At 35.4% G+C, this 17,978-nt stretch overlaps 1 protein-coding gene across 2 annotated transcripts in view; it reads left to right on the top strand.

Moving 5' to 3' along the window:
* The window catches only part of TBX15 (T-box transcription factor 15), a 718,941-nt gene that overhangs the window by 649,023 nt on the left and 51,940 nt on the right, over nt 1–17,978 (top strand). For both annotated transcript variants that reach the window (XM_044071487.1, XM_044071486.1), the window contains exon 7: nt 5,132–5,229. In XM_044071487.1, coding sequence (XP_043927422.1) covers nt 5,132–5,229 — 98 coding nt within the window. The remainder of the gene's footprint in view (nt 1–5,131; nt 5,230–17,978) is intronic.

Genomic DNA, 17,978 nt, shown 5'->3' with positions numbered 1-17,978 from the left:
GTGCTGACTGAAGCATGCAACTAGTTTACTTCTATCTGCTAATAACTGCCAGACAATCATAATGTTGGTTAATCACCATGAAGGCTGGGCTTCCATTTGTTAGGCAGGTGACCTTTGTTTGGTGTACTCAACATCAGAGAACAAGATTTCTCCAGCTAAGACTTGATCATCTGGCTTAGTGGAAGGGACAGGAATAAGACACAGCTGGGTAGATAAGTGGTGAGGCTCCACCACAACAAGGGGCATGCATTGAGGTCCGGTTCTGTATGGACAGGATCGTGCTGCATTCATGCTAACCTCACTGAATGCTTGTTGCCTTCGGAGGTCACAGTTACACAAGTTAAAGTCCTTGTCATTTCTAGAATGATGTTTTAATATGGCATCACATCTTCCTCTTTACCTACCTCTCTAGAATGATGTGATGAGTGTCCACCAGTCACCCTTCTTTGGGGTGGAAAGTTAGGTGTGCGTAGAAAATTACTGTAGATGATTTCACATTGAGCAGTGAAGGCACAAAGAGTGTGTCTGAGCTCTGCATTTCTGTTTAATGCTGTGAACATTCCATGCTACATGTTGTGTTTATTTTGAGCACTGAGCAGTGAAAAATGTAAGAGTACTGCATTTTTTTCTGATATTTTTGTATTACCTCTTTGTAAAATGGAAATACTTCAATCTACCTGTGTCATAGCTCTCAACCTCTTAGCAGAAAAAATCTGGACAAAGCCAAAAGTAATGGGGACAAAGCCCCAAAAATAGGGATACATTTTACATATTGCTCTTATAAGCTTAGAAAGTTGCTAGGATAAAATGTCTTCTGTTATCATACATTTTCTGAAGGATATGAAGTCTAAAAAATAAATGCCTGTCTTTATTTAGTGAAGTCACTTCTCACTGATTTGCCACAAAAATCCAGAAAATCACAATTTTTTTAGAAACAGACTAAAATTATGAGACAAAAATCCGGAGAGTTGAGAGGTATGTTTGTAGTATATATTTTGAACACTCAGCAGTGAAGTTTTAAACAGAATTCTGAGTACTTACTGTATTACTCTTTGTAAACTCTGAATATTTCATGCTACCGGTTCTATATTTTGCAAATTGTCTTTGTTAATTACATAAATAATTTTGTCCCTTGATGCTTGCATTAATTCCTGTTGCCTCTGTAGTCCTCAGTCGTGGATGAAAAGGGTCTGGTAACTAGTCCACATCCAAGTTATCAAACCAAAATAAATGAAATAAAAATATATATGCAGGTAGGAAAAGAAAACGAGAAATGACATGAGGACATAGCTAACATTTCAACTGAACATGAATCAAAAATAAAAGCTGAGCTATAGAGGGCTTGTTAAAGAAGTCTGTGTGGTACAAAAAGAGCTATGCTGCCTATTCCCTCCATTTTCTGCTTCTTGATGTGGTTATCTTCTCATCTGTCTTGCTGAGCCTGTAAAAAAACACACACTTTATTTTCCACAGCAGCAGTTAACCTTGTCTATACAAGTGATGTAGGTTGCAAAATAGTAAATGTTGATGCAGAATTACATTCAGTACAGTGGTCTTTAGTTCTACATTGAACTTTCTTAATTAACTGTCATCTGAACCTATTGTTATGGTGCCGATCTACAGGATATCCATTAGCCTTTGTCTCCACTTCTGTCTAAGGCACTGCTTTGGCATTAATACTACAACAGCAGCTCCATGCTTACATTTGCACATATAGGGTAATTATATTGACACAGCCGGGACTGGCAAACATCCATACATGCATGCCCTCTCCTCTAGTCATGTAGATGAATATACTTTTTCCTGTACTGTATGGAGAGAATCTTTACCTGAGTCTATTTTACGGACTTAAGCAGACTTCCATATTGTGGGGCATGATCTCTTGGTTGCTGTACTCAGGAATCTCACACTATGTTTTTAAATAAATTTTATTTAAAAGTTTTCACAACAAGTATAAAATATAAACGTAGTCATAATCGTGCATACATCTTTTATAATATAATGCCAGTGCATTACAATAAAAACATCCTATTCATGTTTCCTATTGCTAGTCTTATATAATCAGATAATATTAGAGCTGCTAGAGTCCTTCTTTCGGTGGCAGGCTGCTCTAGCCTTCATCCACTGCTGGTTCTTCACTGACCACTCTCCTATTAGTAGTCTCAGTGACTTTTACCCTAACCAAGATATCCCGTTCTGGTCTCTCTCTCAACCATCTTGACCTTTCTATAGCTCAAAATTGAAATTACCAGCCTTGTCCTCTTATCATCTTCATGCCCATTGTCCTACACAAAAATAGAATATGGTTCATGGTCTGGTCCCAAATGATGAAAAATGCTACTTGTGACCCCTCAGATACTTCCTTTGCTGCTTAGGAATTTTTGGGGTTCCCTTCCAGATTACAGCCGTCATAAAACAGGCTTCACATAGAAACAGACCAAACATTCTGATAATGCATCAATGAAGCCCATGCTCTGTGAATATACTTATAGCAAAATAAATAAGGATCAAGCAATCTGACCAATTGTAAAAGAAAATGTCTGAATCTAAATTAGGCAGGTTCCAGTCCTGCATTCAGTAAGGCCATTTGCAGCATCATAGCTCCACTTATCCCAATCAGAGCACTTAACTTTAAAGGGGAGTAGAGATCAGATCCTCTGCAATCATAAGTGTCAGTGCCTGTCACCATGATCCAAAAAAACTTCATAAAGGAAACAAAAAGCAGAATTCTGCCAAAAATCTCAGAAGAGATCTACCTGACCATTATGGTTAAACCTAACACTCTCTACTCTATTTTAGCTGATTTTCATTCTTTTGAAGACTTCTTTATCTTACATCCATGACTGAATATGCCCACTGGATTGGGTCTACCTAAGATGTGCCCATCCCACGATAATGGAATAATCTTGGAAATATCAGATGAAGAATCCTGGTGCAATACTGGCCCTACCAGGTAGTAAACTGGACAATAACATCACTCCCCTGAAAAACACAGCAAGTAAAAGAGGCAAGGGAAGGGACAGAAAAGACAGAAAACAAAAGAGCAGAGGTGCAGACAAAAATCACCAGAAAATACTAGTGCCCCAAGAAGCAGTTGCCTGGGATAAACAAAGTCAGTTTTGTACCAGTCATGTCCCACTCCAGCTTATCACAAATGCACTTTTTTATATCTGCCCAGCCACTGGACTTTGAGCTCATCTGGTATGATCTGTAAAAATCTTCCTTTTTGACTTATGCTGGGTCTTCACTACTGGACACGAACCCTCTCTTGGTCCCTTGAGTCTGGTCTGTCTGAATTGTCATTCTTTTCTAGTTTTTAATGCAGATCTGCCTGTAAAGGAACTGATCAGCACCTGTTGTGTAAGCCCAGTAGTGCCATCAATGAATGTTACTGGAATGCTTGCCCAAGCAGAAGCATCGCCACATATTAGTACAATTTTTCAATAGTCCCTGCTGACATTGTGAACAGGTGTCTGGTCTCGCTGTGGACACCATTCCCCTGTACCTGACTGTTCACCTTGCAGAGAGTGTTTTCCACAGCAGAGCCCTGCTATACCACTTCAGGGTTCCATTTTTCTGTCCTCTGTCTCACCACATCATCCATATGAGTTCTGAAAACTGGAATGTACTGCCAGTACCAGTCTATAAATATCAAGCGCCTCTTCAGAGAGCAGCAAACTTGTAGATAAAGTAACATTAATTCTGTCCCCTCTAGACCGATGACCCAGATTAATGAGTTGTAGCACACCTGTTGTCTGTGAATTTCTGGTGAGTATACCTTTTATGTACAGGACACATTGCCCACAAATGTAAGATCCTTTATCTCTACAGGTCTTCCCAAAAACCTTACTTTGGCTTTTGATACAAGTTTACAGATTAGGTGCCTTGAACATTCTTGGGGACATAGTTTTCCTGGACAGTGTGCTCAGTCCACCAGAGGAGTATATCAACAGCCTGCTCCAAAGCCATGTCAAAACTCACCTCCATAAGCACAGCCCTCTATTCTCTTGGTCAGGTTGAAAATTTGGAGATTATCTTTGCAGGATCTGTATTTACTGTCTCCTGGTCTTTCTCTAATTTCAGCCACATCATGTTTTCAGGATTTGTTAAATTATTAGGAAAGCAAAATTAAAGTTTCATCATATTCATTTTAAATATTAGAGTGTAAATTAAGGGATAATGTGATCATCTCAGCAGGCATCATACTAACGCATTTGCAAGTGAAATATATAATAAGAAATTAATTTCTTTGTCTCACTTACACGGTCTGTCTCTGTCTATGTTTCTCTCTCCCTGTCTCTTACAAAGAGACACACACACACACACACACACACACGCGCACACACACACACACACACACACACACACACACACACACACACACACACACACACACACACACACACACACACACACACACACACACAGACTCTAACCTGCAGGTTTCCCATGTGATGTTTGCTCACAAGAAATAGTTCTAGTATCCCTGATGAGTAGTATTCATTGCCACAGTCACTAACAGAGTACTTTGATGATAGTGTTTGCAAATTATGTTGACAGGAATGCGCTCAGCCTGATGGTTGCAAGGGCCTGGCAAGATCCCCTCTTCTGAGACTCAGATACTGCCCTTTTCACTGCAGCTATTTAAGATAAGTGATGAAGTGACACCTACTACACACACATCAATAATCAACATACTGAGGCAAGGCAGCTGAAGTGATGCCATTTAGAAGAACATTTCTACACCTTAGGCACCATTACTGGTTGCTGTCTTTGAACACTGCTTCTTGCAAGAAAGTGATTCATTTAATTTCTTACAAACACAACTAAAGAGGCATGCACATTTGAAAACACACACACACACACACACACACACACACACACACACACACACACACACACACACACACACGTGTGCACATACATTTTACATTCTTCTCAGTGATTCAGTATATGCTTTTATATGTGTTGTCTTAAAGAGAGTGATAAAACAAAGGTGTTTTAGATTTTCTGTAAGTAACTATCTTAAATTGCTCTGAATAAGAAATTGCCATCTGTTAAATGACATCTACTTTTACTTGAAAAGAGCACATCAAATACTAAATATTTCATTGTTTTTGGTGTTCTATAGAACAGGACTTGAAGCTATTATGGAGACATATGCCTTCTGGAGGCCACCTGTACGTACCCTTACCTTTGAAGATTTCACCAATATGCAGAAGCAGCAAGGTATGTGTATCAGTATATAATATCTCAAAGCTGTACTGATGCTAACTGTGCAGTAGTTAGACATCACACATGTTACAGTTATTCTAATTAGATTTATGCATGAGTGACAGTGTGTGTATGTGTGTGTGTTTGTATGCAGTGTATGTGTATGTACTTACAAATTTTCAGTAACAGTGGTGCTCTGAATTATATGCAATAGTGAAAATAATCTCTAGAGCACAAATACGATATCAGTCTAGAGCCATGTACAACAACCTTCACATTCTTTTGCAGCATTATTTGTATTTAATTTTCCTTTTTCATAATGATCAAACATGGTTTAAGTTGGGATTTCATATTGCATTCTTGCTTTCTTTCAGAATAAATTAGAATATAAGAAGTAATGGAGTATGTCTAACTTTTAAATAAACCATTAATTCATCAATAAAAATAAAGCATTTCAGTCAGAGAGAAATGTTAAGCTGTAAATTGCAAACTCACAAAAAGTTCTAACAACTGTTATGCTTATTTTTCCCACATCTGACGTTCTTTTCACAGCACTTCTGTAATAGGATTTGTTTTTATTTATCTTTTGACTGAGTAAGCCCACAGGATGCAAGTATCCCTTTTCAGGGGTAAAAAAGGGAGAACTGTTTGGTGAAATGGCTTCTTGATAAACACGTAATAGGCAAATAGAACCTAAGGGAATTAAACCCTGGATTACAGGTATAAACTCATTAACAGCTCCTAGAATTTTTTTTTGTTTTTCCTAAAGACCTTACCAGTAGCTCTCCTATCTTCACCCAACTGACCCATTTATTCCACTCATTACTGAATGAGTTAGAGTAATAATTAATTATTGGTATATGGCTCATATGATAAATTCAACATACTCTGTGTTCACATATGGTAAATGTGTTGTGCAATCAATGATGTATAAATACAGCATATTTGTTTACTTCTTATTATTACAATCTTTATATTCTGGTGCTGTCTTTATTTAATGTGTCTCTTTATTCTGTCTTCTTTATAAAGCATTCCCAATGTCCATGTTATCTGTCAATGCCTCATTTCACATCATATACCATTAATATAACTTCTCTCTGATAGTGTGGTCAGAATGATTTTCTTGCTTTCTTCTGTGCTGTCAGACATTTCCCTTTTTTGGATTTTATTTTTTTATTTTAAATTATTTTGTTTTTTATTGTGTCAGATATGACCACTTGAACTGATAGCCCTTAAGATTATCACTGTTATTATTATTATTATTATTAATAACTCTTGTTACTCCCTGCAGATATTTTCTCATAACTACCACACTTTATTTATTAAACCATATTTCACAGTAATAACATATATATATATATATATATATATATATATATATATATATATTTATTACTGCGTTTGTGGCTAGTTATCTATATTAAGCAATGTGCTTTGGTAAATCTGTACTGACATAAAACACAAAACAGCAAATTGTAAAGAATTGCCAAACCATTACAAATCAAGACTTACAAATGCATTTCACTGGTGAAAACAGTATCCATGTAAAGCAGTATAGCTTGTGTAAACTGTTGTGGTCAAAGGGGGCAGTTTACATGAATGTAGGAAATGTGATTCCGAGATGTGATTAGCTACAATGAGTTAAGACCACATTATTGGATAATTTGCATGTCTGTGAATTGCATGGTGCAGCCACTAGCACTGATAAACAATTTCCTGCTTCTAGCACATGCATTGCATTACATTGGCACAGACACCCCCCCATTCACTCTCCTGTACACACACACTCACACACACGCACACACATGCACACACACACACACACACACACACACACACACACACACACACACACACACACACACACACACACACACACCTACTGTACCGATCCCTAAACCTACCCTTCATAACTGTAACCATGCAGACAGTCAGATGGAAGAACATGCACACAGAAGCACCCACACATACCTTCTGTACATATGCCCAAACTAACCTTTCACAACTGTAACCACCCAGACACACACACACACACACACACACACACACACACACACACACACACACACACACACACACACACACACACACACACACACACACACACACACACACACGCACACACGCACACACACACACACAAACACGCACACACACAATGTCAGCCAAGATCAGTCATACTTTTGCAGACATACGCACATGCTGTCACACACATACATGTACTCACCCCGCCAATACATCTCCACTGGACTAACTGGCAGTTACTGCAAGATGGTCTCTCCCATTAAAAGTAATGAGTGGAAATGGCACTCTGACAGTGTTAATTAATATAGATGACTAGGCTTTGACCATGTTAATTAATATAGATGGCCAGGCTAATTTACACCCTGAGTCATACTCTGAATTGCTTGGGTGCATAACTCTTCCTGTAGGCATTTAAGAGGTAGAGCACATGGTTACTTAGCATAGGTCTGTAAACTGGAATGCCTCACTTTAGCATTTTGTATGGCCATGGGGATAGCCAACATGGTGATTCTACTAGCTGTGTAGAATCACTGTTATTGACTTGTCTATTAATCAAAAAGGCTACTGTTATTGATTTTCCATCCACGGTAGGGCTTACTGCTGGTGGATACACTTTCTGAATCCCTGCCATTCATTCAGTGTAAGATGTAGTTGCTTCCTACAGTATGTATAACAGGCATAGCTTCCTCTCTGTAGTTGAATAAATTTTATAGAGACATACTTTTAAATATAAAATTACAATAACACATGTGATTTAATGGTTAGCACTGCATATAAAGACCAGCAAACAACTTCATAACATGAAAAATATCAACAACTAAATTCCATTTCTTTGTATTTATCTCTGGTTTGAACTCATGGAACATGATAGTGACTTACATTTAGGTTAAAGCATGGATGCAGAAAATGTATAGTGAGCACCATTCTTACTATTTATATTATTATATTTAATTCATGTTTGCAAAATGCATGCCATTCTTCCTTAATCATTCTCTGTCAGTTCAGTTACCAATTTCAAACATACCAGCACTTGTCCTAAACTTAACACAAAAATAAAGTGCAGAGGAGTTTTTTTTAAGTCAGTACTGTGTATCTTCTCGGTGTTTTCAAATGTTCCTACTTTTAAACATTGGTAAAAGAATTCAACATGTAGGTACTGCAAGGGAATGGAGGTATGAGCATTTTTATAATCTGTAATAAAAATGTACTAGTTAATGCCTTTTTCAAAATGTACCATATAAAGCTACGTAAGTACACCTAATGTTTGTATATATTCAATTCTGCTTGGTAAACCATTCCATATCCTACCACCCACTATGTACACCTGATGAGTCTATGTGTAGTCTCATGGCTCTAACCTAAATTGACAATACCCTACTGTAGCGCCTAGTGCAGTTTTTATTTAGCTGTATTTAGTAAAAAAAAATAATTATTGCTTAAAGCTTTGGACCAGGTTCCAAAAGAGTTGCTCTCAGTGTAAGTCTGCCCTGATTCTAAAAGACCTGCTCTTTTTAATTTTTTTAAATCTTTTGGGTTTCTAATAAGATGACAGGAATACACCCCATTCCTAAATCAAAGTACAATTAAAGTTCATGAAATTAATATTGTTTCAGTCTTTGATGTTAGCCCAAAGTGCTCTTCGAAGCACCCGCAATGTGCCCAGTAATGACTCCTTCTGCAATTTGCATGGGGTTACATGGATTGGTAATATCTAAATACGACTGTAGATTCTTTTTTATAAGACCCATTGCTCCTACTACTACCACTGGAACTGTCTGGGTATCTCTCTTCCACATTGCACTTGTTTCTGCCTACAGATCCTGGTATTTTATAAATTTCGTCTGATGAAGTCTATATTGGTAGACGAAAGCGCTTACCATTTGTTGTTGGAATAAAGAATTTTTTATCTTCCTTGGCGACTTGGAACCATCATTTGATTTATATAGTTTATTCAGGATTTTTGGTGTATTTTATAAATTTGTGTCTCTCTGTATGCAACACACTGTAGTCATTGGGTGTGGCAATTTCAGTGATCAGTGCTACTTTTGTCTTCTTTTCATGGACCACTCCGGTTTTCTAGCATCTGTCTTTCGAACTGTTGGTAATGGGTGATCCCATGTGATATAAACTTCCTGTGATGCTTTGTGGCTCATGTTTCCAGTGTTTTTCAGCCACTTCAGTACCTTAATGTTTGCATAATCCCCAGTGCAACAGTCTTGTCACATTACTATGCCTTTCAGTATACAGTCCTTCTGACATTAGTATGTCACAATCAGCAACGAGGTGTGTGACTGTTCCCAATTTGGTTTTACAAAACCTACAATTGTCTGTTTCTCCCATATGGACTTTGTAAGTCAGCATGTACATAACCCACTATCCTGGGCTGTCAATATTAACGTTTCATCTCTTGGTTTGAATTCACCTCTCCTTAACCTGCTCTCAGTGTAAGTGACTCAATTGAGTGTAAGGCCTATTTATAAACAGGCTTACTACAGGGACCATATTCCAAAACACCTGCTCTCAGTGACAAGCAAGTATTTTCAAATTGGGGCCTTTATCTATTAAGAAAAGGTTATTGTGTATGAGACCATTGTGAATGGTTTTGTAAGCTGAGGAAGAAAATTTTCAGAGCTTCTTTCTTTGGTTTATGTAACATATCTCCTACAGCACTAATTTTTCATGCGTTTCATCTCTGTTTATGGACCCTGTCTTGTAAAATAGCTACTCGGAGGCCATGCCTTCCAGTTTAAGTGCTGCTAGTTAGCTGAATAGTGGTTATATAGTTAAAGAGATCAGCTGGTAATGTATCTTAAGATGTATCCTAAGAAGTAAACTTCAGTCAATGACTCTGGTGTGGATTCCCATTATGAGCTTAACGTTTACAGTATGTCTTAGAGCTTAATTTTTAGGTTACAAAAACGTTGTTTATGTAATTTAGAAGTTTACATCACGAGCCTCATCTATTACATGTAGAGTACTAAGCTTTTGTTAATGGTCCTTAAGTTTACTTTACCAAGAATTACTACTGAAGGTTATACCAGATGGTAAATTAATACCTTTAAAATATTTTGAAAACAGAACACCATCCTTCATCACTGCAACCATTAAAAAGTTGCTCATTAAGACGGTCCCATGACCAAGCCATACAGGACAAAATGGAACATTATTCTCCTCCTGTTTGCTCCTCTGTCTCTCTCTCTCTGCCCCTCCCCCCTTATGCGCATGCACACACACACACACACACACACACACACACACACACACACACACACACACACACACACACACACACACACCTTTACTTGATTTTATCTTCTGTTCCCTCAACTGAGAATTTATGTATTAATGTCTTTAAATATATATTAACTCCCATCTTAATAAGTTTCTGCATAATGGTTAAGGTCTTTGCCACACAGACACAGGTTACAAGGTTTGATTCTGACCCGGAGATATTGACTCAGCTTAAAATGGCAGTTAGCTTAGGGTTCACCTATAAAAAATAATTTAACTTCTCATTTTTTAACAGAGTTTGATTAAACATAACTTGTTATCTAGCCTTTGCCATGTTACTTAGAAAATTATGGATATCTGTAATGGAAAACCTCTGATGAAGAAACATTGCTGATGAGTATCTAATATGAGTAATATAAGACTGAGTGGTTCCCTAGTATATCAGTGAACGCTTAAAATAGTGAACGCTGTTTTACTGACCGTTTTAAATTGAAACCTCGGAATCCCGAAAACACGGAACAACGATTTTTTTCCCAGGGAAAAAAAAAATCACTGGGCCATTTTCGGGACTTTGCCATTTCCTCCATTGTGGTGCGATCTCGGAGTTGGTATATTTAACTGAGAGGGGGTGCAAAGTCCCCCACTTTTTTTTTTTTTTTTTTTACTGAGCAGTGATTTTTTTTTCCCCTGGGAAAAAAATTGTTATTCCGTGTGTTCGCCATTTTGCCGTTTCTATTTTTAAGGGTCGATTATACAGCGTTCGCTTTTTTAAGCATTCGCTATTATAATATAGATCTGATTTTCACCTATTGACATAACAAACCTTACTAGTGAGTGCCTGAAATACCACCCACGTAGAGGACTTGTCGTCGATAGATGTCTTATTTATATAATCTAACTCCACAGTTGCCTAACCATGGAGAAGGTGGCAACTCTACAAACTGTGCTATTTCCTGATAGCAAAATTAATTTTCAACAAAATGGATGCCTCCATGTTTCTGTACAGAAGCACATTACTATATACATTTTTTGGTTTAGGTGCTTCATTCCACATACATTTGTTTAAAAGTTTAAAGTGACTTATTTGGAACCACCTGCTCACAAATGTTTCAGATGCATTTAGTATTTTGCCAAGCTACACTGGTAACACAAACTGTATAACTTAGTATAATTGTACAAGAAAACATTTATAAAAAGTATAAATCTGCTTTAAGGTATTCATACTTTACCAGATGTAAATGAAACATTATGATACTATAATGCAATAAAATTAAGCACACTGTTAAAATGTTTTTTACTTCCTGTTATAAACATACCAAAGACCCCCAAACTATCCTGTATCTAACATAAATTACCCCACCTCTCACCAGTGTTAGCATCCATAAAGCAGCATAAATCACCTACTTAATTAAGCAGTGCATGTGGGTAAGGGAAAGTGCAAATGTACCTTCCTCCAGATTTTCTAATCCTAAAGTAAATGAAGCTTAGCACTTTCAGGTATATAGATTTACCTCAATCTTCACACTTCAGAGTGACACTGGGGTGCTGGAAAGGCATATTCTGTTTTGCCGCAGTATTTAAAAAAAAAAAAAAAAAAAAAAAAAAATATATATATATATATATATATATATATATATGAAAATCACAGATTTTACTTACAGGGCAATTTGCATTGCTCTAGCTTCATTTGTAGATGTAATAATTTCCTGTAGTTCACAGTTCTTCAAGAAATCTTTCCACAGATTGACTATAATTACAGCTAAAAGAATAATATTGTTAGTACAGTTATTTACCCAGTATTAAACATTTAATTATATACTGTGTGACTGGTGATTTTATCAGTATATCAGGCTTGACCTTCTTAAATTTCTTTATTTTCTATTACCTTCCTTTCTTAGCCATTCTGCCTCATTCAGTCTGTTACTGCAATCAGTTCAATAAAACTCTAATCTGACTTTAGTAACTCAGAATCATAAGCAGGTGTTCAAGCCCATATTATTGGGATTTTTCTTCCAGTAGACTTACCTGAGCAAAGTAATAATGAGAGATCCTGCAGCCTATGAAGTTTCATTCACACTGAGTACAGAATTCCTCATATGGTAGCTTTCTAGCTAGCAGGTGTAATTCTCAATCTCTCAGACCTTTTAATGGTAGACACCCCTTTCATCTTAGAAAATGATGGATATCTGTAATGGAAGACCTCTGATAAAGAAATTTTGCTGGTGAGTATCTGATATGAGTATTATAAGATTGAGTGGTTCCCTAGTATATCAGTGAACGCATAAAATAGTGTAAAATATGGAGAATGGAAGATGGATCTGTTTTATAATCGATCACTTATAGATTGTTTAGTTCTGTCTCTATGGATTGTGTAAGCATAATGGCATAACAATCAAAGAGATATACGAGGACTCTTCTTTCATTTTTACGGAATGTTGCTTGACGCATTAGACATGAAACCACACAACTGGTGATTTGCAGTTTAACTAATTGGTATACCTATCTCAATATGAGCTGAAATCATATCCATACCCTTGTGTAATAAAATTTACCTACTTTCTCAAACAGTCCAACTGCACATATTCTAGTGCTTTTATTTATTATAACATATACCTTTTTATTAAGAGCCTTGATTCAAAATGTTTTGTTGGATTTGTGTTGATTTAAATTAAGGGCATTGTTGAACAGCAATGACCCTACCTTGACAAATGAACACTTGAAAAATATTTTCATTTCTCATTTCTTCCTTGAGTAGAACCAGGTCATCCACATAGATGGTAAATAAAAGAAATGCAACTATGGTATAATCTTATAAGAGCACATTGGCAAACAGAGGAAAAAAATACAAAAACGTTATTATTCTTAAAGGGTCATTATTATTCAAAACTGGGTACATAGTTTGGACAGTTCAGTCAGTAAATTGAGCATATCCTGATTGGTTGCTGAAGTATTGTTGAGCGGCCAGACCACTTGTACTGCTGCTAACCATATGTCTCAACTGAGCATAATTTTGCAGAACATCCCTGATTTTCCTTCACAGTTTTGTTCTGTCCTTCATAAAACTTTTTTATTTCTAATTAAATCATGGAGGATTATAATCAGTCAATAGTACTAGAAATTAATATTCCATAATTCCTATCATTCAGAAAATGCATGCTGATGAAAAATGTGTTATTCAATTAAAATTTAAGTGAATCTGAGTGATAATTAAAATTGTTCCTATTTTCGGCTATGTCCAGATTCTTGAGTAAGGAACATGAGAGATAAACCACTATGGAAAAATTGCTATCAAGTCTGTCACCTCTCTTGCCTTTCAGTAATGTACTGTGCAAACATGTAGACATGTGTACCACATGTATGTGCAATGCATCAGTCATGTATGTGCAGTGCGTCAGTATCAAGCTGAAAAGGTTGAAGAAAACTAAAGTGCTATCGGACATTATTAAAGAAATGTAAGCAATTTCTTTCTTAAATAATGTCATTGCATAATAAGAATAATTCACTACTCTGTGTGGGTTTCACGGGATTTATCCATAGCTGGCTTTGTTTAACCACTCAGGCTTTGACCTCATGACTAAATCATACAAACTTTGGGTAAATTCTGTGATGCCCACACCTAGTCATGGCTTATTCCTAAATTAAACCTTCTAGTGCCTCAGCAAAACCATCAGAGGAGTTCCATAACATGTAACATGATAAAACTCCCAACATTAAGTAACACTTCACATTTAAATATTACCAATCTGAATATACAATCAATCATACAATTAATATACAAGAAACTTCCAATTCCATTCTGTACTCATTCTCTTAGGTCTTAATATCTGATATTTAAAAAATAAGTACTTGTATATAGTATAGTTATATTACTAACTTTAAACTTTTACTCCCCAACAATCACTTCTAATTTGTTCCACCATTTCAGCCTGCAATTCACTGTAGTTTCTATCATGATGCTTCTGAAAATGTATAGGAACCAGACTGCTCGTTCTCTTAATTTTTATATCTCTAACATGTTCCTGCAGTCTCACTAAAACATCCTAATGATTTTTTCTATATATACATAGCCAAAGGCATATTTTAAAGCATAAATAATCCCTGTAGTAACACACACACACATATATTTTTCCTTAGTTTAAAACATAACGCTGTTGATATCTTCTAATATATAACAATATAATGATACAAATTATAACTTTTACAGGATTAAGTGCTTCTTCAGGATACTTAAACTAAGTATAAACTAAACAAAATGACTACTTCTAAAAGAAGTAATACAATTTTTACATATCATATTTCTAACTTTTTAAAAAAAAATGTCCGTTATATTTAATTAATTAATTACTTGTTATTTGAAAACATATTATATTCTGTCACAAAATATATTTTACCTTATTTCTAACATGATTATGTCCTTCCATATTTACATTATTATTAGAGGATTGGCAAATGCCTCTGATCTAGTCATACTAGCCATCTTAACATATTATTTCCTGACATGTTATGTATCCTATCCCCTATTCAAGAACAGTCACTGAACTCTAAGCGTATCTCATGATGTTCGCTATATACCCATAGTGTTTTAAAATAAATAAATAAACAAAGAGCGTGTGAGGTGAGAACTCTCAGCATTCAGAAAATTTGTTGCTTTTAATGCCCTGCTTAACTCTCTTAAAGCAACATCCAAAAAGACTGTTTCAGGGTTGTAACAACTGCATTCAAAAGCAAAACTAAATCTGTTATTCTGTATATACCCAATAAAATTCCCTTGTTTTCTTCCCCACAACAACTAAATATTAAATCATCTATATACCTATTGTATCTTATTACTTTTTTCTTCAAATATATATATATAGATAGATGGAGATGTGTGCATGTGTGTGTATAGGCAAATTTGGGTGTATTTATCAATCTCAGTAGATGAACAGGTTACACACTCACCTTTGTTGCAGAAGGCTGTGGTTTCTATTCCCACACCTGATAGATGGCTTAATTTTCTAATACTGACACCACAGTTAGATGAGATTTTAAATCAAAGTCCCAAGGCCTCATCTGTCAGACTTGGTGGTAGCTTAGGTGGATGTAAAAGATCCTATTTTTTAAAAAGGAGAAGGGGTCTTTTAATTAACAGAACAAAAAGAAAACATTATTCCCATATTTACAAAATATACATATTTACAGGTACATATTTACACATCCTTTATACCATTATCACTATCATCATTATTATTATTCCATGACTGAACCCCACTCCTTCTTCCACAGTCATAATCTAATTTTTCATAATATATCAGCCAAAAGCCATTTCCCATTAAATAAAATTTTACTCTGTCTTTCATTTCAAATAACCCATATTACATAAAATACATTATATACTTTTCTCACATATTATTTCTTATTATTATTATAATATCCATGCATAATCATATTCATATCTGTATTATTTATATCATTAATATTCTAAAAAAAATAATTGCACAATGTTTTCTAGAGTTTTACCACTCTTTGCATCTGAAAAAAAAACACTCTGTTGTCTCTTCCTCCCCACAAAATAAACACGCTCTTTCAACTTTTTTTTAATGGCATATTTCTATGTATTGGTAGATTATTTATTATCACTTTCCATACAAAATTCTAACATTTTACAATCTTGGCATACCACTTTTTCCCTTATTTTAATGGCTTTTGTCACTTCTGATAAATTTTCCCATGGATGCACTTTATAATAACATTTCATCACATTATTATACCACATATTTCTGTCATTCTTTATACTATCAGTTTTTATTTTCCATGATAGTTTTTTTGATAATTTTAATTTCTTCATTTATGTATTCTTTTTTTTTTTCTTATTGTTATTATTTCCCAGAATTTTTTTACTCATATTTAAACATGCTGACTACTAACTTCTCATTCTTTTAATTTACCAACTTAAATACTTTATACAAATTTAAAAAGTCAGAATAAACAGCTGGATTTAATAACCTCTATCCTTCTTAATCTTCATTCATATTTAGCATACCTCTTTCAGTATTTTTAATCCTGAACCCCGTATGAATGAAAACACTAATTGCACAGTTTCTTTTTCAGTTTTCTTCTGGAATCATATAAACATTTGACATAATGCTATTTTCCCATTAAAACAGAATTCACCAAATAAGCCCTTTTCTTACATGCTAATCTAGAAGTATTTTACATAAGACATATTTCTTTCATTTATTGTATCAAGTCCTCCCATTGTCTCATAACTATTTCATTTTTTCCAAATTGTATTCCTAACAATGATAGCTCATTCACTGAAAAAGGTACCCCCACAATTTTCACAACATCACCAAAACCCTTACTTTTTATCTTTATTCAAGGCCATCCCCATTACTTTTAAATTTCCATTTAGGCAAACCAACACATTCCTTAACCATACTTTATTCTTGGCAACCACTACTACATCATCTGCATGTGTCAAAACTACTGGAATAACTATTTCCTTTTGCATTACATATCTAGCATCTTTCATTTTATAACCACTTCATTCATCATTGCATTCATTACTATACGCAAACAACATCCCAGTTATGGAACATTTTTGTCTTATATCACAATTCATTGGTATTTCTTTACTCAGCCATCCATTTGATAGCATGCTTACTGTATTATTTTGATAAGCTGCCATACATATTCTTCTCATTTTATTACCTATTCCATACTTTTCCATAGCTTCTCACAAAGCACCATGTCCTGCCGTATCAAATGCCTTACTGATATCACCTGCCATAAGATTCTCCTGTTCCCTTCTACTTATAATATCATCTAAATTTCTCAAACCATTAATAATTCCTGACATCCCTTCCCTTTTATTTTATATGTACTTTCTTCCATAATGTCCTTCATCCTTCCTTCCTTCCATCTTCCTCTGTATTATTCTCATAAAAAATGTATAAACTGTATTATTTAATGTGATAAATCCTTAATTTTATATTTTGTTCTTTTCATCACATAAATTTTAATAGCCCAGTATATAACTCATCATAAGATCATAGGAGATTACTAGGCTAACAGCTCAAAATCCCTTTAAAACCTAGTCAGTTTTATCCAGATTTTAGCCAATTGTCTACCCCTAGAGAAAAGATAACAAGGGGCAACAAGCAGGGTTTTAACAATTTTACATACTGACTCTGTCCAAGGGTACCATCCCAGGAGTGAATTTGTGATTTTCTATCCACTGGTCCAGAATGGGCTTCATGTGGTCAGGGAAAGCCTCTGCTTCATATGAATATGAAACCTATTCCAGAGGAGGGGCAATCTCTGGGACACATGTCTGCCTCTCCAGCATGACCTATTCATGTCAAAGATCAGGTTTAGATTTTTGGAACAGGTAACCCTCATGGAATTAGTTTTGTGAATACTCAACATTTTCATCAGGGCAGGGTCAAAGACTGCCTTGTAGGTCAGGCATAGATCACCCCTCAGTAATTTGTAGGAAACTGAAAACAGTGATAGGGCTTTTAATC

Source organism: Protopterus annectens, chromosome 5.part0 (assembly GCF_019279795.1).
Source record: "Protopterus annectens isolate FY-2018-M chromosome 5.part0, PAN1.0, whole genome shotgun sequence".
Classification (NCBI taxonomy): Eukaryota; Metazoa; Chordata; order Ceratodontiformes; family Protopteridae; genus Protopterus; species Protopterus annectens.
Note: the sequence above shows the minus strand (reverse complement) of the source record. Positions and strands in the feature narration are given on the sequence as shown.